General features: G+C 38.1%; 2 protein-coding genes across 6 annotated transcripts in view; one reads left to right on the forward strand and one right to left on the reverse strand.

The window, feature by feature from the left end:
- Positions 1-22,448, forward strand: part of dnc (phosphodiesterase dunce) — a 423,485-nt gene that overhangs the window by 127,393 nt on the left and 273,644 nt on the right. The window contains exon 2 of one of the 5 annotated variants that reach the window (XM_074117433.1): positions 8,950-9,499. The exons of 2 other annotated variants lie outside the window; for them this stretch is intronic. In XM_074117433.1, the coding sequence (XP_073973534.1) occupies positions 9,411-9,499 (89 nt within the window). In that variant the 5' untranslated portion in view covers positions 8,950-9,410. Of the gene's footprint in view, positions 1-8,866; positions 9,500-22,448 lie in introns of all 5 variants that reach the window. 2 more of the 5 variants (XM_074117434.1, XM_074117435.1) reach the window with 2 other exon arrangements.
- On the reverse strand, positions 14,760-16,591 carry LOC141448790 (uncharacterized). Its single transcript, XM_074117442.1, has 2 exons — positions 14,977-16,591; positions 14,760-14,879 (listed from the first exon to the last, which is right to left on the reverse strand). The coding sequence occupies exon 1, from the start codon at positions 16,281-16,283 to the stop codon at positions 15,090-15,092; it is 1,194 nt and encodes a 397-aa protein (XP_073973543.1). The 5' UTR covers positions 16,284-16,591; the 3' UTR covers positions 14,760-14,879; positions 14,977-15,089.

Here is a 22,448-nt window from a genome sequence, read left to right on the forward strand (position 1 = left end):
GACGCACTAATCTAAAATCTTCTCTAGAGATATAGAGGTTTTCGAATAACCCTTATTACACTTCTGGTTAATTTTAACTACAATAACAGTGTAAGATATTCAATGGATTGGCGGTTACTCGTGTCCTCGTTTATACACTAAAACTTCACTATTTACCTCTTATCATCGTAGTAATTTGTCTTGCTAGGAGTAAGGATGATAAAAAGTAAATTTAAGCCTTAAAAAAAAATGGTTTTACAAATTTTCTTTCAAACAATTTTGAAAATTCGTGTTGGCAATCCAGAACAGAACATAACAAACCCGGCACTAACCAACCAAGTAGGTCCTTATCTGCATCATGCCAACATTGTATCCCGCTCTGCATCCATCCATTCTATTCATTCAGAAACAATGCCCACTGATTTTAGAATGTTCGGCATTTTTAGTCAGTAGAATTGGTAGGGTGAATTACGTTCTCTTTTCAGAATACTTGCATTAAAACTTTTGCTGCATTTGTTTGTTTATAACCTTTCCTATTCGTTTTAATTACACTGGAACTGTTGCATATTATTGTGCTTACACCAACTACGATACATCACCATCAAAAGCTGCGCCCAAAGTGTCAGGCCAAGAAGTATAAGCTTCAGAAGTCCACTAAAATTGAAAATCACTGTTAGTGAGCATGAAGAAGGCATGGTTTCAAATTGGAAAAATCCAGCTATACAGTATTCAAGGATGTGGGACTTAATGGGATTTTTTTTGCTGTATCAGTTTGGGTGTTCAAACTTGAATTAGTCTTTTAGCTCAAGATTTCCTCTAAAAGATGCATTGATAGAATGCTTTGAATTGAAGTGTATTTGTTCTACTGATGAGTGGCCGAGTTGGCTGGTCAGAAAAATCGAAAGTATGAGCAATGAAGAGGCTGCCTTGAGAGTGAACAAAATGTGTTACAACGTCATCTGTTTTTACACTTTTTATTAAACATTCACATAAAAGTACTGGTTCTAAGCAATGGTTCACAAAAAAACTGAAGCACAATGCAAATCTGAACTGTATAATTGGGCAACATTTAATATAAATGAAAAGGTAAACAGTAAGGAATGTTGAAAAGAGACGTTCATTTAGTATTAAATTAGCACAATACCAGAAAAAAAGTGTTCTTCTACTAAGGAAAGAGCAAGCAGTCATTTTACCGGGAGTGATGCTGCTACTCTTCTAAGCCTGCGGAAACCTTTCCATAAATTAGCAAGTAAACTGTCTCAAGTTGTTTGCTTTGCAGAAGAAGATCTGGAAAGACACCAAAATTCCCTTTATTATAATGGAACTACCTTTTTGGCGAATCCAACTATAAGGTTGAAATAGTTACGCAGTGTACGCATACCCGATCTTTTATTTTTAATAATCGGTACCGAACTTTCCTTCTCATTGAATTACTAAGTGCTCTGTCGCTTCTACACAGCAGAGTAATTTAATATTAATTCTCCTTCTTTTCTTTAAGTATTCGTTACTTTCCGTGGTCCGCAATGTTAACATTAATGCGTGGCTGCACGAATGTTGACAATAACAAATAATGTTACAAAACAAAGCGTAATTATGAGAGTCATTGAAGAAGCGAAGAAGCTATAATAAATGAAATATATGAAGAAGCAAAAGGATGTTAACAAAGACAGCAAGGGTTGTGAAGTTGAGGAGTTAGATGGATTGTTTAGAGAACTATACTTTCAGGGTCGTTTATCATCAAAATTAACCCGAATGTTTTGTTCCATCCACTTACGGGCGCACCTAGTCACTAATACATATGTACGCTCAGGTAACTGGGTGGCCAATTAGTTAGATTTATTAACTCACTTACCTGTTCTGCCAGGATAATCCCTTTAAAATCTAAAGTTATTATTGGTTATTAACTATCACACTGACCTCTAGTCTCGATTAATTTATACATCGATTATTAAAGTAAATTATTGATTTGAATGGAATAGATTTATTTAGTTTTGAGAAGTTAATTGACAATATCACTTTGTCAACTCTTCTGATTTGTTCGTTATCGACTAAACAGATTGAAAAGATTTAGGGGAAATCGGGTGGATTAGCATAATGGTTAAAGCAAAGGAGAGAATTCAAATCGCAAAGGTCCTTGGTTGAAACCTACGTATAGCCAAACATTCTAGAAACACCAAGCATTTTATTGCCAGGAGTGCATGGGAATCTTTGTTCTTTAGCTGCACCTAACTGCACCTAAAAATTGACCGCTAATTCCAAGTACAAAGCAACAAAAATCTGTTTAATGTCTTCTGCAACAGCGTGACTTTCTAATTTGAATTCTCCTTCTGGAAAAGCCTGAAAATGCAGTTCGGTCTTATCTATAAAAGATACGCAAAAAAAATGACCTTAATACTTCACCCAAATTAATCGCTTTATTAGGTAAGAACTGAATTTGCAATCTTCGCTTTTTCGGTAGTGGGGGCCGTTGCGATGCACAAAGTGTGCACAATCACATTTCTCTTAAGAGAAAGTTTATTAATTGTTTTTTAATTTCCTAAATATCGCTCTCACCATAAATATTCTGAATACCTTAACTACGAATTACTGTGCTGACACAGGCAGATAATCTCTCGCTAATACTCTGCTGTTTGCCGACTGGGTTTCCACCACTGGGTCCGAGTGAATGGATTCCCCAGTCCAGCCGCTACAACCTAGTCATGGGATAGATACATTATTTGTTAATCTTTTAATCTGCAACGGTCCTTTCTTGGGTTTAAATGTATATTATTCGAAAATATTGAGCTCGCATAGTTTACTAGCAGTGAATCACAAAGAACTGATAACTTTGATGATTAAGGCTGTCATTAAAAAAGTTCTCTTGATTAGGGGGGAAGAGCACGTCGGTTATTTCAATCAGTTCAAACTCTGACGAGTTAAAGTCCAAAGTGGGTAAATTGTTAGCGCCAGACAGACGTCAAAATTATTACAGCGGACTACCTACATGCACGCAAACCATTCTAAAGCTACAAGTTACTTTATAAAAATATGTAACAATTATAAAAATGAAAAACTAACATAATTATGCAACGGCTACAGGCTACCTCGACTAGTAACCAGCAATTTTTAGTGCTGTAAAAATAAAAAACTTATCCCATTACGTGACCCAAGGTTGGTGTATTGAACGGGTTTAGCCCTTTAAAAGTTTTAGTGGAAAATAATTCAATATAATGTCAATTGTAAAAGAACCAATAATTTTCTTAGGCGCTTCTTCTTACATTCAAAAAGTGAGATTTAAAAAAAAAATTAAAACACAGTTTAAATGATTAAAAAAGATAATTTTGCCGGAAACATAAATTATTTGGTATGTTCAAGTTACTGATCTTTCTGAAGATCAGACACTCTCGCGTTATAATAATCTATAGACACCAAATTAGTGGAGCATTGTTCACATGCAGGAGACTGTGCACGAGCCTTCGTAGGTCATACTTATGGGCGGATGGACTTTTATAAAGTTCACTTTCATTTAAATTTTTTATTAAAGTACATTTACTAGACGCCTTTCAACGAAACTTAATTTGGTTCTTCGATGTAAAGCCGCTCGACAAAATAGCCATTACTTCACTTAATTAAGTTACTTTCAAAAAGGAAAGATGTACCTCACACAATTATTCATTAAAATTTTAGAAAGGTACCCTAACCAAGAGATCTCTTGCTAAAGAGAATTAATCTTCCATTTCTGCATGTGCTAAAGAGCAGTTGCTGCTCTATAACTCAGCATAGCTACCAGAACCATAATCTCTTGAGAAGTCTATAAGACTATGCATTAATTACTCATGGTCGAATAAATAACTCATGCAATGTTACTCTTCATGGTTTGTGGATGTATTTAAGAGAGGTAAAATTTTAATTACCTCTTCCTCAAGTCATACTTCATTGGTTTCTCTTTCCGGTCAAGTCCAAGACTTTTCTTCAGTATTTCCCTGCCTTTCTAATGTGCCTCAAGCGAGCACACTTGCTGATCGATATAAAACTGTAATCTATTAAACCAAGATTCCCTTAATGTTTACCTAATGGATTAATTTACGCTGGAATGTTTTTTATTTCTTTTTGAGTAGTCATAACATCTTTCCTGTTTAGGTTGCGCTGTGCATAATTATAATAACAAACAAGAGAAAGTTAAAAAAAACTTGCTCTCCCAAATATTAGTCATTTTAAAGTTCGCGTTGAAGATAACTTTTTAGAAAGTAATAAAACTTGGTCACAAATAATTCCCTGATGTTCTCACGGGCTCTCATCCTAACGCTTCCTAGCTTTTAGGCGACTGTTACGTATTGAAATTTAAATTGTTCTCTCTAAATTTTGTTTTTTTAATAATTATCTATTTTTGTTTTACGGTTCTTCCCATGCTTGATGAAGACATTAGTTGTGTAATAAACAAAAGTTTTGTCGAACTCATTATGGATTTCATGCGTGTGTTAGGCAGTTAAAAGTTTTAATTAATTCTTTTCTGTTTCTGGTTGTCCACGTTTTTTCTTCTATATTTCCCAGCCTAGCATGCTTGGTCATACTTCTATTCGCAGTAAATGTTGCAGATCCCCAGTACATCCTAACACAACTAACTTCACCTATGTCGATGGCAGAACTAACCTTTTCCCTTCTGATGATGTTATAGTTGCTCATCTACAAGAAAATTAAAGTTAGTTATCAAAAACTAAGTCCTCTAAACTCTTCTTTTGAAGATCTACTCTTTCGCCAACTAACTAAATTTCTTAATCTATCCAGCTTAAGTTTCCTCAGTGGCTCTTCTTCAGATGTTCATTTATATGGTCTCAATCTTTTGCTTTAATTTCTGGGTGTGATCCAATGTTCTTTAAGAAGGGTAATATTACCCATTGGAATAAATTTTTTTTTTTTTTTTTTTTTTGAAAAGAGCTTAAACTGCAACAAAACCTGGTGGCAAATCCTTGACGCTTTTCTTCGCCTTTTCACTTCGTCTCCTACACCACGTGACTATTAAAAATTAATCATTAATGCAAATTTTCGTTATTTAGGACTACCTTTTATTAAATGTAGTTAACGTGAGACATTTCTAATAAAAGCTAGCTAGTTAGGAAGGATTTAGAAAGCAGGCAGCTGACACTTACTTTTAATACTATAATCGATACAACTTGTTGAATAATAGAACCGAACGCGTAATAAAGGAAGGGAAAAGCTGCAATCGATATAGTTGGACCTCATGTTGAGGGAAAAACTGTTGGCGACTAGAAGCTCATGGAACTTGGAAGGCGGAACAATTATCTGTTTTCTTAACGTGGCTGCGGGCACAGAGTGTTGCTTAGCTAATCACCTTGTCGCCCCGCAACTCCTCCTGTTACGTCACTAAAAGCTCCCTGTGAGGCGAGTGGCTGCGATAAATCTTCTCTTCAGATCGCCTCTCGTCCCCTAATCAAGATTTGTTCCTCTATTGTTCCATTTAGTTCCTTATTAAATGCTTTAATTGAATTTTTATCTGCTCATATTAGGTAATTTTAGATTCCGTTCTTAATATTATATTCTCTCAATTAAATATAAAGTTAGTGCTTAAATTTGGGTATTGCTTAGTAAAACATATCGTTGCAATCTGAAAAATAATCAAGATATAACACTCATGTGACATTCTCATATGGCTATTCTTTAATTCATAATTTAAAAAATTACTCTTAATTTCGATTTTTTTAAATTTCGAGATCGGTCGCTGATTTTGAACTGTATCTATTTTTTTAGCTTTCTGTGTTAGCACCTAATCTCTGCGATTTTTATTTTGGAGTTACGGTAGAAATGTACACTCGGACTCAGATGCAGAACAATTTGTTAAATCCATTTTTTCGGTTTCAGAGGACCTGAAGCCATCAGGGACCAATTTGAAATCTACCTTCGCTTCAAAGTTCCACCGTTATCCGAATTCTATATTTTTGACAAGAATTTTTTTTTTTAGGCACAGGAAGAGCAGACTATGTCAGCATAACGCACAACATAAATTTTGAGCGATTGCATAATATGCACTTTTAAGGGCAAAATTACATTCGCTTTTTAGATTGAAAATCACTTGAAGACTAACTCCCAAACAATGTATCTTTGGCCAATGTGACAATTCCTGGAGAATAGTCCTGCAGCGTTTAGGCACCATTCCAATATCATGCAGCTACCTAAGTTTGGTAGCGTGAGACACTACTACTACTACTACTAACTCGCCTTGAAGTTTCTGGTGCTTGTTCGAGAATAAGCTTAAAATAGTTGGATTAAGGGAGCGCGGACACCGTTTAGCTAACTATACTTATCAATAAACATAACGCAGCTAAATTCTTGCATTATTTTCCTTCCAACATTTCTTATTATCGTGTGGTTATTAAGTGACCTTTACTGTACTGCAGATTTTTATAAAATCTATTGCGATTTAAACTACAAATAAAAAAAGAACTTCTTCAAGAACGTCTTTGGTAATTCGGTCATTTTTAAATTCCCTTTGTTCCATTTCAACTTTAAAGCAGACGAGAGGTTAGAGAAATGAATACATCTCCATTCCCTGTGTAATTTAAAGAAAAAGTCAACTCTTACTTGAGATCTGTATTTCTTCATGATTATTAAAACGTTCTCTAAGCAAGTGTTGTTAGACAAACATTTGACACTTTACTAGCAATATTTTAGTATGATCGTTTACCGTACGATATATCCAATCTTCCTTTTTATATAATTCGCTGGTAAGTTCATTTTAACAGCACAACTAGAGCGTTTGGATCATGTTAACCAGTTGGTATGATAATAATTTAAATCTACATCACGCAGTGTAGTTTAGTAATGAGCAACATTAACTTTAAGCGCGTTTGTTAATGCTACATCATAGAGCTTTCATCGATTGCGTTACTTCTAAATTCCCATATAATTTATTTTAATCGTGCAATATAGTTGTTAAAATAAAATTTTATTTTGAATTGGCGATATAACATTATTTCAAAACTGTCTCGGAAAAAGACTTGAAAATTACTTTCTGAATTGTGGAGTGCACTCCGAAATTTCAAATGAAAATTTTTTACTTAAGAGTTGATTTTTAATTATTATTTTTCCTAAATAACTGTATCTACCAAGATAAATTAACAGTATCCATAGGCAGAAGGTGCAGTTTTGTTTTAGCAAAAAATCTTAACCTTGAAGTTTCACCGGAGTTGTAGGATAACATCCCGACGTCTCTTTTTATTAGAAGTAGGTATTAGTATTTCTACAGAAATGTAGATGCACTATGTACCTTATAAATCAAATTATAAAACATTTAAGGCAAATTTATTGGGCGTTTATGAAACGTCAAAAATTTGCTTCGGAAAAGGAAGAATATTAAAGAAAGTCCATCTTGCGAGGAAAGTAACTAAAGTAATCCAAATTACCTAAGCCCACAAAGACATCGATTGTGAAAGATATAGTCATAAAGCTAATTTCCTTAAAAAAGTTATCATTACACATGAAATTACCATATGTTTGAATTCTTTTACAATGTGAAGCCTCTGACAGACATTTTGTTGGGTGTGTTACAAGGCCGTAAGGGGGTTTATTTATCTTGGTAGGCTGTAAAAATTACCTTTATTACCTTTGCTTTTTATTGGCCAACATTCCTCTCAATTAACTGAGTTAAATGAACGCCAGAGATTCTATTTGACAATATCGAAAAGAATTTCATTTTCAATCAAAGCCTCAATTTTTTCATCCAGTAATTTTATTTTCTATCTCACTATTTAAGTCCAGATCCAGGCGATTTTATTTTCAACCTGTTACTGTAACTTTTGATTCGAAGCTCAAAAATAAAAACAAAATTACTCATTAATGCGGATAAAAAACAAGTAATGATATCTTTAAAATAAAGAAGGAATTATTGGAAAGATGGTAACTGAACTTAGTGAAGTTTCCCAGTTTTAATGACCGAGATATAACCTTCGATGGGTGCTTCATTTCGAGAACTTCAGAACAATTGGCCCTTAGCAATCTCCAGTCTGTCAAGTTGTTAACTTATTGTAGTCGATACTTTTCAAGCGTTAGGGCTCCGATTATTGGAAGAGCACGTTGTTCAAAATGAATTAAGCCATCAAAAGAAGGCTGTATTGAGCGCTAAAATTAGATTAGGAGGACAAAAAACTAATAAAAGCTATGTGCCTAAAATATTTTAGGTCCCACTACCTTTGGTAGCTAAGCCTCTAGTTTTAAGAAAGGAATATCCTTCTTGTTTTTAAAACGTCCATTAAGACAAAACGTAACTAACGGTCCTGTAAACAAGACACAAATTGGTACCTTCTGTGACAGTTTATGTCTGAGGAATTGCTTCGATTTTAGCTTACCTGAAGGAAAATCTAGTTCAATACCACAGATAATCCACTCTTACTAAAGCTCACATTCAGATGAATTTATTTTCAGTATAAACACTGTATAGCCAATATTGTGGCTAAAGGAATCGAACAACAATAGAGTTTTTTGGGTAGAAGATGTTTTGATTTTTTTTTTTTTTGAGCAATTTCATTTTAAAATTAAATATTTTAACTAGGTCAAAAGAACTTAGTTATTCGGTAACTTGACTTTTATAGTTAATTGTTAAAAATTTGGCCTAGATGCATCCGACTACTTCATACTACAGCAGTTAAAATTACAGATAGCCTATGCAATTACGGCTTCCTAAAGATCACATTTTATGATGGGACTTAACGCATTTTATGGGCCACTTAAATACATAATCATTTCATGTAACTGAAAAATGTGAGACAGTAAAATTTCTTACGAGGAATATTGCCGTTAATCGAAATACACTTGATAAATGAAATTTGTTATGATCGTTAATGTCTAAAGTTTAAAAGGTGATAGCAATCTTGATTTAAAATTTTATGTGAATTAGAGGCTGGCTGGCTGGCTGGTTGCAGAAATGCACATGTTTTGATTTAGCGAAATAAAATGTATAATGAAGGAACAATGCGGCAGGTGTTATGGGTTGAAAGAGCGGCGACTTGGTGCGCTTTTCACCACTAGCCAGTTAGTGAGGGCAGGCAGCGAGACTGACGACTGACCAGGAGAACGGATGGTGTGGCCGAGGACTGGAATGTTGGGGGGATAGTGAGCGGGCGGCAGGAGACTTGGGTGCCAGCGGCTGTAAGTGTCTCGGGGGGGGAGGCGGCGGGTCGGCCCCCGACCCCTCCCCTGTGACTGTAGCTGGCGGTGGCGCATCTACTTCCAAAGTGATATTAGTTGGCCCGGGCGGAGTGGCCGCCACGGAATCCTCATCTTTAGAAAGGAGTCGTTGTTTAGAAGACATACTCGAAGAGGAGGACGAAGAAGAAGCCACTAGACGTTTACGAGAAGTGAAGACTTCTTCGGCGGATTCGGCCGCAGATCGAAGTGTGTGTAGTAGTGGTGGTGGAGGTGATCAGGGAAAGCGAAGGAAAATGCAGGCCGAACAAGGTGCGCTCACTGATCTGCATAAATACCACAATAGGTACCTCAAGTCTAGAAGGCACACGCTCGCCAATGTTCGGTAAGTAGCTCTTCTTTCACTAATTATCTATTCATTTCAGATTTCACTCATCATATTTCCACCTAAAACCATCAAATTCAAAATAGGTTTCCACAAGCCAAAATTTTGTTTCAATTTTTTACAAATTTTTCAAACTGGGGCAGTAGAGATTTTCAATTTTCCTCTTAGTGCCTCTTACTGCTTTTCTCGGTCCAGGCGAGGAAATTTCTCTTTTTTTAGAGAAAATATACGTTTTCCATCTTGCATCCCCTATTTTTATACTTTCTATCCTCTTTCAATAAGTCGGTTGTAAACCTCTCATTATAGAGGAACTTTGTTATTATCTTTTAAATTTATGAACCATCTTGTACGGGAACAAAGTAATGGCTTGAACCAATCTTTTTTCCAATGTACAACTTCTAGTTGCTTGTTTTATCCAAAGAGGAAAACATTTCCTTCAGACACAATACGGTTAGAAGTACGGTACGAATAGAAGTATTACTTGTTTTGTTTCTTAAATGACAAACTTCCGACCAGTTTGAATTATAGTTTATCAAATATTATACAAAATTTATCTAGCTAGTGTTGTGGGATTCTTCATTCTCATTTTTTGTTGGCTGGATGAAAAGACGAAGTTAACCTTGCGTGAGAACTACTTCTGTTAGGAAGATTGACGAATGTAGAGTCTTGCTATGGCTGTTATCTTGTACCATAACTTGTTAGACTCTGCCAATGTTCTATCAAAGAATCAAAACGTCAAGAGTGGAAAGCGGCCAACAGTTCAAAACCATTTCTCTTAAAAAAGAAAGTTTCGGAGTCTCTGAAAAAGCTTTGGCTTTTTCATTCAAACATCAAGCAAGTGATTCATAACAGTAGACCATTTGCTACTTAAACAGCATCTTTATTGACAAGACGGTCTTGATGTTGTAAGTCTGCTGGCTCTCTTCACAACATATCGGCGGATAATCGCGCAACGTTCGTTTTTCAAAATATAAATTGTCACATCATATTTCCATCATTTTCTAGCCCTTATAAGGAGGAGAATTGATGCTGTTCGAAAAAAGTATTAACGTTTGAAACCATACAAATTAAACCATACAACAAGTTATAAAAAATGCTGCACCTTCAGTAGTCAAGTTTGTTGCTTTATTAATCAAATATGAAGCCAATATGAGAACAAGTTAGTTGAGATCGAGAATGATAATGCTTTGAGAGAGATTCATGTCCAAGTTACTTCTGTATCTCAATCTACATTTCTAAAATTAAACAGTATTATAAATGCTTGACAGCTACCTAAGAAATTAAAATTATGCCCAGTCAATCGTGGAAGAATCTTAAGTACCAATACTTACGCAGATGTAACATTTTGTGTAATCAATTTTCAACATTTAACTTCTGTTTTCAATGTTTGACAGAATTATTCAGTTCTGCCTTAATTTCCTCAAGAACTTAAGTGATTGGAAAGTCAGTGTAGATCCGTTGAAAGTAAATTTCATAACACGATTAAAGATCATAATTGATAGTGAAATTTTCTTCTCTCTTTTAAAAAAATAGGATATTTGCAGCGAAGTATTGCGGTATCGAAATTAACTAATGAAAATTTCTGTCCAAAGATATGTGGGCGGTTAGATAGAGACGGCGCACTCCGAAATCACCAAATTAAAATTAGAATTTAGATATGCTGCTCAGATTAAAAAAGAGGGAAAAGAGAAAAATCTAAAATTTCTTTAATCAATGCTTTTAAATATCCACCATTTCTACAATTTGTTCGCTTACTTCAGAAAAAAATTTACTCAAGAAATACCGTTGAAAATTAAAGACTCGAGAAGTGATTGGTCAAAAAATAGATTTACCCCAGTTTTGACATGAGAAAAAAAAAATCATGTTCTTTAAGATCGTTGTAACCTGCATTATTAGACATAAGATAAGATAAGATATTAGTTGGGACGGGACCTATACCCCAAGGCACCGCAGCCACAGAAGACTTATTGTGCCAATCCCTTCTTAGTTCTAGTAGGCGAACCCTCCCCTCCTAAAGAGGTCAAGGACTTTCCCTACTAGTTGTTTTTGCGCTACTATCTCCTTCGGCCTCAACGTTCCAAAGGTTTCATAGCGCAAACTTTCGATTGCAACGCAATCGAACAACAGGTGAGAGGCCGTTTCCTCCTCTTCCTGACATAATCTGCACAACGGCTCCGAGCTGATAAGCCCCACCTTGCGCAGATGCTTCTTGAACCTACCGTGCCCCGTGAATAGGCCTGTAATCAGAGTAATCTGATTTCTGCCCAAACACAGGGTCTCTTTGGATCTTTGCTTACACAGCCAAGGCATCAAGGTCTTGCTGTGTTTAACCCCAGGACACATCACCCAGTTCTTTTCGTGCTCCCTCCAGATCCAATCTCTGAGAGCCGCGCGAACCGAACCCCTGGTGATCCCCAGGACAGGCTCTGGACCGATGAAAGGAGTGTTAGCCCCATTCCTGGCCAGATAATCAGCTTTTTCATTCCCTTCAATACCCACATGACCCGGCACCCATTCCAACCGAACTTTGTTGTGCCGCGCCAGTAGTTCCAGGGCCTTCCTGCATTCCCAGACCAGGGAAGAGGTGATTCTGAAGGATACGAGAGCCTTCAGTGCAGCCTGGCTGTCCGAAAAGATGCGAATCTCCCTATTTCTAGGTTCCATCCGCAGGTTTTCCTCAGCGCATATTTTAATAGCAAAAACCTCGGCCTGGAAGACTGTGGCGTATCTCCCAAGAGATCTCTCAATGAGTACCTCGGGTTTAACCCCATACACTCCAGACCCAGTCCCACAGTCCATCTTGGAGCCATCGGTAAACCAAATGCCTCCCTTCCGGTACTGATCCGTCCAGTTTACCCTCCATTCAGTCCTCGGTTTAATACACACCTGAAAAGGAGTCTCGAAACTGTATTTAGGACAGATACTGTCCCCTGCCATGTCAATAACCGGCCCAGGGTCGACCTTATCTGAAATAATCATATGGCCAATGCAGGAACTTATACGCCTCCATTGCCCATTGCTCGCCATTCTGTACGCACTGGCCCTTGCCTCCGCCTGAATAACATATTGAAGCGGAGCCAACCCCAGAAGTACTTCCAGCGCCGCAGTAGGGGTGCTACTAAAGGCCCCCGTGATCATCAGACAGGCCAGTCTCTGCACCCTTGCTAGAGCCTTAATTGCCGTCTATTGTTCAGTCTTCCTCCACCACACCACTGAACCGTAGGTGATGATAGGTATGACTGTACGTGTATAGAGCCAGTGGGTCATCTTTGGGCTAAGACCCCATGTCTTCCCACAGGTTCTAGTTATTCCACAAAGGGCCTGTTTAGCCCTTAATGTAACTCTCTCAATCTGCGCCTTCCAAGTGAGTCTGGTATCCAGGACAATGCCCAAATACTTGACCTCACCCGACACATCCAGAGTTTTACCAAAAAATCGAAGGTTTTTGTAGCTCTCCTTGTCCCTTCTCCTTGTAAAGGGAACCAGAGTAGTTTTAGAAGGGTTCACTGAAAGCTCTACCCTTCTACACCAATTTTCTATAACCTTGAGAGCTTCCTGCATGAGTTCAGCCACGATTGTCTCATGTCTACCCCTGACCACCACAGAAATATCATCTGCATAGCCAAGGACCGAGAACCCACGAAGGTCTAGCACCTCAAGTAACTCATCTACGACCATACACCAAAGGAGCGGGGATAGAACCCCCCCCTGAGGGCACCCCCTAACTGTCGTTAACTCCAGCGATTCCCCAAAAAGGGTCGCTGTGATTCTCCTTGACGATAGCATGTTACAGATCCATCTTGAAACAGTGGACTCTACGCCATGTCTATCCATCGCCAAGGCAATTGAACTGTAGGTAGTGTTACTGAAGGCACCCTCAATATCCAGAAACACGCCCACAGCTGTTTCCTTGCAAAATACCGAAGCCTCCAACTCCTTAACCAGACAATGGAGGGCTGTCTCGCAAGATTTGCCTGTTTGGTAGGCATGCTGATTGGCATGCAGAGGCCGTTGCTTTAAAGCCACCTCCTTAATATACATATCAATCAGTTTTTCTAGCACCTTCAACATGAACGATGTTAGACTAATTGGTCTAAATTCCTTCGCCTGGGTATGAGTTCTCTTCCCAGGCTTTGGAATAAAGATAATTTTTACAGGCCTCCATGCCCTAGGGACATGGTTGAGTGCCAAGCATGCCCTCATTATCCTGCATAAAATAGGAGTAATTAAATCTTTCCCCTGCTGCAAAAGGGCAGGGAAAATGCCATCAGGACCCGGGGATTTATAGGGCTTAAAATAATTTACAGCCCAGACCACCTTATTGTAGGTAATGCAGTATTTAGCCACGGCCCAGGTTTCCCTGGTCCCCCGACACCTATCGGGTCCCAGAGTATCCTCACCATGCTGTCCTGACTCAATTACCTTCGAATCGGGAAAATGAGTTCTCATGAGACACTCCAATGTGTCTCTCCCCGATTTGGTAAAAATCCCTTCCTCGTTCCTGATGGTACCCAGGGCACCCCCTGGACTTTTTGATATTATGCGATGGAGCCTAGCCCCCTCCGAGGTCATCTCTACCTCTTCACAGAGCTTCCTCCAAGCATCTCTTTTAGCCTTTCTAATGGCTATGTTGTAAGAAGTTAGGGCCTCACGGTACTCCTTCCATGTACCCCTTCTTTTAGCTACATTGAACAGTTTCCTAACTTTACTGCGGAGCTCCTTCAGCTGGTTATTCCACCAGCCTACTTTCCTGTTAGATGTTATCACTGTCTCCGCACAATTCTCCCAGTAGGCCTCCTTGATGACGCCCTGAAGTCTCTCAGCAGCTTCATCAATGTCCATCCGGGTCCTAAAGTTATTGTTGACTGTACCAATGTTTGCGCTGAGATCCCGTCTAAACGAGTCCCAGTCTGTTCTCCTAGGGTTTCTGTAAGTAACCACCTCCTTACAGTCAAACCCAATGTCGAACCTAATGTACATGTGATCCGAAAGTGAGGGGACCCCCGACACATGCCAGTTCCTAACAAGGGTCGATACAAAATTAGTTCCCAAAGTTAGGTCGATCACTTCCCTACGAATAGAGTTGTGGAAGGTGGGTTCTTCTCCCTCATTTATAACATGCAAATTATTCGCACTAATGAAGTCCAGAAGATACTTACCTCTCTGATTGGTTCCTGAGCTGCCCCATACCTTGTTATGGGAATTAGCATCACACCCAATCAGTAGTTGCAGTCCTCTCTCCCTACACCGATTGGTCAGATACTGCATCTCCTCCGATGGGGGAGGGACTGTAGAGTCATATGGAAGGTAAGTCGAGGCCACGACAATCTCCCTGGCCTCCTTATCCACATGTAGCTTCACCTTTATTGCAGTCTGGTCTCTGAAACAAAATTCCATTAGCAGTAAAGAGGTAATGTTTTCCCTAACAAAAATACATGTCCTGGGATTGTCAAGGTTATGGTCATAATAAATCTTACCTTTCGCTTCGCCAAGTCCTGCAATTCGCCCCCGTACCAGCCAGGGTTCCTGGATGAGGACAATGGCGATATCTTCCTCCTCGATGAATTTTACTAGAGCTGCAGACGCCCCTCTACTGTGATGGAGGTTCACCTGAAGCAACCTCCATCGATTCAGGGGGGTCATGAGCTGCAGCACTAGTAGAAGTCTTCGAAACTACCCTGAGTCTGACCACTTCGAGTCCTAGAAAAACCTCGAAGTTAGTCCCCTTCAACCTACTCAGGGCCTGTTCCGATATTTCGAACACAAGAGTTTGACCCTTGGGCTCGATTTTCCTATTTAGGAGCCTCCATTCCGCTATATCCAAGCCCTCGTTTTGAACGAGCAGCTTGTCCAAAATAACGGACGGAGTGGTATTCTTGAGAGCACCAGGTACCCACATAGCCACCTTAGCCGCCCTCACGATATCTCTGGCAGGACCCACCCTCAGCTTAGCTCCCTCACCCAACCGGAGCTCCGGAACCACCCTCTCTAACCAAAGTCTCGCATCCTCACCCTCGCAAGCGAGAATGAGTGCACCTTTGGAGAGAAAGCAGCTCCGAAACCGGGGTCCGATGCTGCCAGTACATTTCTCACTACAGATCTCCTCCACCAATTTCTGTTGAAGAAGATCCGCTTGCTCCTCCGACAAAAAGTCATTCGGATGGGAGTCAAGAACGATGGCCATCTTTTGAGCGCAGAGAGCGTCCCTGAAAGAGCACGTAGGCCCTTCCTCTGGGAGTTTCACCCTCTTGCTACCCTGTGCCACCGCCCTCCCCGATGGCGAACTTGGAGTACTGACCTCCGACCTAGGCCTCTTAGGGGTCTGACTTGTTTCTGGAGGGAGAGAACTAACGACTCTCACCTCCTTCCCAATGCCTGCCCCATCCGAGGAGGTCGAAGGAATTATACCTTGCCCACCTGGCTGGTTTACTACTCTGGAGGTCTTCTGCCCCTTCCCCCTTTCCCTCCAGTCTTTCCCAGGAATCCACTCCTTCCCAGCCTCAGCGGCCTTAAGCTTAGCTAGCTTTCTCCGCTGAGCACCACTCGGCTTCCTAGGTGTAATGTGAATACCCTTCAACTTCTGGGAGACCCCAGTGACTGCCTCTTTACCTGGAGGGTCTGCGTTGCCGCTCCCTCCAGAAGAAGTTCCCTGTAGTCCCACATCCGTCTTAGGGCCTTTCACTCTTTCCCCTTTTGGTTTTATCCCAGCCTGTGTTCCTTCCTCAGTAACCTGAGGAACACCACTGGCTGTCGTTTTACAATCTAGTTTTTTGTAATTACTCATCTTGTTCCCACGAGAAGTGGGGGATAGACGGTCACCTGTGACAGACCCCCACTGCCACAGGAAGGCTACAATACAATGGGGTTTCGCCCGGTGCCCCAAGGTGATCGTTACCGCACATATATTTTACTACCCTGTACGCATTCAGCCTCGACACGAGTCCCCATCTCGGCTTGGGTAGGGATTCAAGAGGCAGGAAAGGGAGAGATAGGATCAAAGGATAAGGGGGTAGACGCAAGGATTGGCAGTAGGGGTACAAGAAAGGATTAAAGGATGGGGAGATAGAAGAAGGAGGGAAGCCGATGGGGGAGACACACCGACCCGTCAGAGCCCCGTTAGCCGCAACAAATGCCGCGTTACCAGTCCACACTACGAGGAAGAGGGGTTGACTTGCCGCCTGACCTCCGGAATCGCATGAAGCTTTCAACCGGAGTCACAACGACCTTGTGGACCTATTATTAGACATAAATAATATAATAAATCTTCATTTTAAAAAATTGCTCTAAACTTTTAATGGATGACTTAATGGTTGCTTTTAAGCAATTTCCTTTGTATAAGACTATTATGTGAATTTTGGGTTTCAGTCTATAGCGAGCTGACACTAAATATTTACAAAAAGTAAAAATAAAATAAAGCACAATCTTCTAGCATTAACACTAATCAGTTTGGAAAGAAAATAAATTCTCTTTAATAAAAACTGTCGAATAAAGATCATCTATCAATCAAGGTGCTAACAAAAGTCTATGGGGCTTCCAACTTTAATGAAGGTTAACCTTTAAGACCCTCGCAAACGCAGCATACTTTTCTCCTATTTCTTTCTTCGGAGGATGCTGAATGGCTTGATCATCTATTGTTTTAGTTTGTTCGGATTGCCAATTTGCCAACACAAGTAAACTTTACATACACATGATTGTGAACTGCTGGCCCTAAAACTGATATAGAAGACATCCGATTATTCTTCTGGTGTATCCATTGCCAGCTTCGTGCCAGCAGGTGGTGGTTACCTACTGCAGGAAACTCACCTAAATCGCTTGAGAGTTTACAGATCCTGGTGTATGAATCCAGTTTCAAGAGTAAAATAATTGACGGCGTTCTGGATCAAGACTTGCTTTACTCTAGATAAAGTTTCTGCTGTTTCAGGAAATTTAGTAACCCATTTCAAAATATTGTTGAAATGAGTCGGAATCACAAAACCTGCCAGACGTTGCCAAAAATCCCGTAGTTTGCAGTCGGACTAATATTCGACTTTCCATGACTTCAGTTACTTAGAGAACAAATCCACAAATATTTATCTCATAAATACACAATCTCACCATCCACACTTGAGAAGTAGTCTTATATAAGTTTTATGTGTGAAGACTTATGTCTCAACCGAACTTTTGAAATAATAAGAAGCTGATGAGAGAATGATTGAATACCAGTATTCTTTCCATACTAAAGAAATGATGCCTATTAAAATTACATGGGTACCATCAAATATCATTTAAAATAATTGCTTAAAATGTATTTAGTTTCAAGGACAATAACATAATAGACAAAGTTATCAGGAAAATTATTCTGCATATTGAGATTTCACGCCATTGTGGTTATCGATCTAAACTGAGAGAGCAATGGCCGATGGACTAATTTACGTCTATCTCACGCGCCAAGTATTCTGCGCGAATGACATTAACTGTCATCTCTGATTTTCTGAATAACATTTGGTGAAGTGTTGATGTATTATTCTCTTCCATCCCTAGAATAACTATCAAACAAAATAACCCAAAAATTAAGAAATTACCTTGTCAGTCAACAAGCTATTCAATTATAAAATTAGAAGCCAAAAACTAATTAAAAACATAACATTAATTGATTAATTGCTTTTGTTCAGAGCAAAGGTGCTGCTATATTTAAGCCGTATTAATTAGTGGTCTATTCAGCAATTCTGTAACAAGACGGTACCTAAAAATTCTGTACAATTTTCGAGAGTTTGTTTTCCTTAAATTAAAATATTCAATGAGTAAATTGTGGTATGAAACGCTCACTTCACCTGATTCAACAAGCTAATTTGGTCATATTCTTCTGCACCAAGTATTACTACACTAATATTGTGTCTAGAAAGTAAATAGAGAGAAACTTTAAATTGGACATTAGGTTTAAAACTTTTGCTTTGAAGGGATGGGTTAGAATAGTTAGTAATTTTATTTAGGCCGTCGTTTCGATTGCTTATTTAATCTTCATCAGAACTAAAAAGTTTTTTCCCCATCCTATTTGATCTGCGTTTTGCACCGACAATTATAATACTGGAGAATTTTAACAAGTCTTTGGTGTATTTTTCTGCTGGCATCAGGACTGTGTACTCTCGGCATAAAAAACAATTTGCATCTTTCGGAAATACGTCTGAGTTCAAAAAAAGTGGTTTGTACAGATTCTTCCGAAGTTTGTTTTGAAGTAAGTCTTATAAATTCGCATGCGCCCTCAATAAACTGTAACCAGAGGAAGTTCACGATTTAATTTTTAAAAAACAAAACTGAAAATAAATAAATTGTTACAGATCTTTAGGTTATCTAGCGGATGCGATGATAGTTCCTAAGAAATTAGCAAATTTAAGCTTCCGGTGATTTCTTATTTCGCACACTGATACCAACATAAAAGCTGAGTTTGAATCAAAATAGGTCTACCGGATGTGCCTCTTTAATAAGCGAATTGTTTGTTGTTGTTCATTAAACATGGTACCGTTAAAAAGTCATTTTAACAATTCTGAGCGACGGATGAGAGCTCGCTTTCCTCTAAAGTTCTATTTCAGTTAATTATATGAATGCAATCTGCAAGAAACATTCCTAGTTAGAAGTGACTCGTTCAACTTGAAGAGGCTCTAGGCGCCACGGTAGCCGAGCGGTTAAGAGGCGAGACCTGCAAAGCTAATATGCATTATGGTACTGGGTTCGATTCCCGGTCTTTAGGCCTTGGATTTTATTTAATGGTTAATAAAAGAAATTTGCAGTAAAGTATGTTTGCTAGTCGCCTCCGTCCACGACACCTAATTGGTAGTTGGACGTAAAGCCCGCTTGAAAAAATAGGCAATTACTTTGCTTACTTGAAGAGGCTCTACTGGATTATTTCAAGTTTTTCAGCGAACATGGTTTCTTAAAGCATTCAACACGGCACACCTATAAGGGCAGCTCTCTAGCTTAGAAAGTTTTCGAGGAAATTCACTTAATCTTGGTAATGAGAGAGTGGTGAAGAAAAACATTCCTCCAAAATGCCATAATTCCAGTCTTACAGCCGCCAAGGGACTCGAGGCTTTAATAATGTGAGCTGCGCTGAGAGAGAATTCTGTGGCTTTAAACTAGATGTGCTGTCGTCTAGTTTCTGTTTTTGTGATCCTTCTAAATAAAGAATTTCGTAATAAAAACTTTATAGGCTAACCAATAAAGCGCATGCTTTACACCGCCTGAAATACTAGAGAAAAGGGAAAAAGGTTTCTCCATTGTTAAGGTGATCCATAGAAAAAGGAATCAGGTATGAACTAGGAATAAACCCTTCTTATGGTAGGCGTAACGCATTGATAGTATTTTGGAGACATCCCTAGAGAACAAAAGGCTGCAATACAATACTGACCACTCTAATAATAGAAATTTATTCTGCAAGGAAGACTGTTGGTTCAGTATAACTGATTAAAAAAATAATATTTTATTATTTGATTATACAGTTATATTAATAAATTTAGTTTAAATTTCCTCTCCTCACCTTCCAGACAATCTTCCTCGACGACTAAAGCGGAAGTGGCCTAGGGACCTACTGATGTGAGTGCAATCCACTGAGAAAAAGTTCCATCAATGGGTGGTTGCTCTTACATGACTTTCATATGAATTTAACCTGTATCATCAAATTTACTTGATGCAACATTTGTTGTAGTTGTAAATATGGCAAATAAAGTTAAAAAAAAAAAAATTCTTCTAAAGAGTCCATAGATCATTTAAAATACATAGTTATTCTTTTACTCTTTTAAAAGAATAGCAGAGAGAAGTGATGAGATCGTGCGTTTTCTCGGTGAATCTTTCACATAAAAATATGTTTTAAAGTAATTTGAGTAAGGTACGAGTACTTAAGGATTTTAAACATTCAAACGCAAACAAGAGAAAACAAATAATGACTGAAATATAAACAAACAATGCACTTTTTATAATTATAACTTTTAGACAAACTAAGAAAGAATAATAAAAGAAAAATTGTAGTAAAATAACGTTTATCCAAAATTGGCAATAGCTTAGGTAGTTAAATAAATAGTTAATTTTCAATAACCATTAATTTTAGATCACTTTATTACTAAAGTTCTCCTTCAATTCCTCCCAGCTTTACTTCATTAAAGGTGAACTTTTCTAAATCCACTAAAAATGATTTTAATTCAACCAGTGAAAAGTTAGACACACCCAAATTGAATTAAATTGAACTCTACGAGAGTTCAAGAACAATAAATGCACTTCTTAGTCTCGGCTATTCTAGACAGAGAACGAAAACAACACAACCCAGGAAACGAACTCCTACGAACTCATCAATAACACCACAATATCCATAAACTCGCCCTTAACATCATCTCATGAGATTGTTTACCTATTTTGTTCGCATCATCTAAATCATAATTTATATTCGCTATTAGACATTCTAATGCTCATAAAATTATGCATTTCCGACTATGTTGACTTAATCATCAGATTCAATCATTTGTAAATTAGAAAGTATTCAATCCAGAATCTGAAATAATATTCAATTGTGAAACTCATATTGTTTGCATTAAAGCGACACGGAGGTTTACAAATGTACCTTAAATATAATAGAAGAGGTAAAAAAAATAATATAAAAGTAATGTTTGCTTCTATATAAAATAAAGTAGGAAGGTATTTAAACAAATGTTTTATTAAAGAAAAATTGAAATTAACTCAACCTTCACTTTAGGCGAGAAGAGCGTTGCTATGAATAAAACCACCACCAACAGAACTGAAATCAGTCCATAATTTTATACCCAAATAAGACAAAATATTTTCTAAAAGAATAGATTGGCCACATAAATATTGACGATTTTGGATCGGTTTGGATAATAGTCAAAACTAGTGATGTTTATCATACATTATTTGTCCACAGCCTGAAAAGAAAACATTTTTAGCGAAATATGCATGAGACCCTAAGGAGATCTCTGTTCACTTATTATGGTAGTAACCAGTGTCAACTATATCGGCGGTGTTGCATTCAGACTAGGAACTGAGTGTAAAGTTCTAAGCATATCAGTTTAGTTTGGGCAGGATTGCGTCAATTCAGCATAAAAATAATGGGCGGCATATTTATTACTTCTGGATCATTTCTAAAAATATTACCCATTACTTTTTTGAACGCTTGCCAAAATTTTTATAAAATGAATTACCAAAACAAATTTAAATTGAAAGCTGCATTATAATTTAATTATGAAGGAATCTCGATAAGCGTTTATTATCAGGTTTAAAATACTATGAAAGTGGAGGCAAAGTTCAAGGCAGAGAGAGAAAACAGTTTCTGTGTCTGGAGAATGTCACTCATTATGTTTAACAATAACTTACCCAAGAAATCAGGACTAGTAGTTTTTTCAAGGAATTATTTATGTAAGCTAAAAACCATTTGAAATGAGTAAAGTTATTTTCAGATCTCCGAGCCAGAGACCTGTTAGCGAGAAATATCGAGGTGGAAATGGCCACTGTAGCTCTTGAGCAGCTGCTATAGGAGGTATCCATCGCAAGTTGATATGCTGGCAAAAAGAGGAGACTTGGCTAGTCTCAGTTGCAAAAGACTCAACTGCCGAAGCACCGAACGCACTAAACCAATATCATCATTATTATTATTTCAACAAAATTAAAAATTTGTTGAAAAAATGAGGCGAGTGATTTACTGCGTTGCATAAAACTACTCATTACATCATGTGGTATGAATGACCGATAGATAAGAATATTCTGGTTTATACTGGCTGGAATTAAACAAAAAGTTCCAAAATTCAGAAAAAAAAACTATTAAGACCTATTTTTGTATCAACGGCCATAATGATATGAATCTGATGAGAAGTGATCATATTCTAGAATTTAACTAAAATTTATACTCCTTAAGCGGTTCTACTTTGCAATAATCAATTAAGGTCAGATTAAACTGTATTTTGAACACCGACTT

This window comes from Rhodnius prolixus, unplaced genomic scaffold (assembly GCF_049639745.1).
Source record: "Rhodnius prolixus isolate KJV_2025 unplaced genomic scaffold, Rpr scaffold_2, whole genome shotgun sequence".
Taxonomy (NCBI): Eukaryota; Metazoa; Arthropoda; class Insecta; order Hemiptera; family Reduviidae; genus Rhodnius; species Rhodnius prolixus.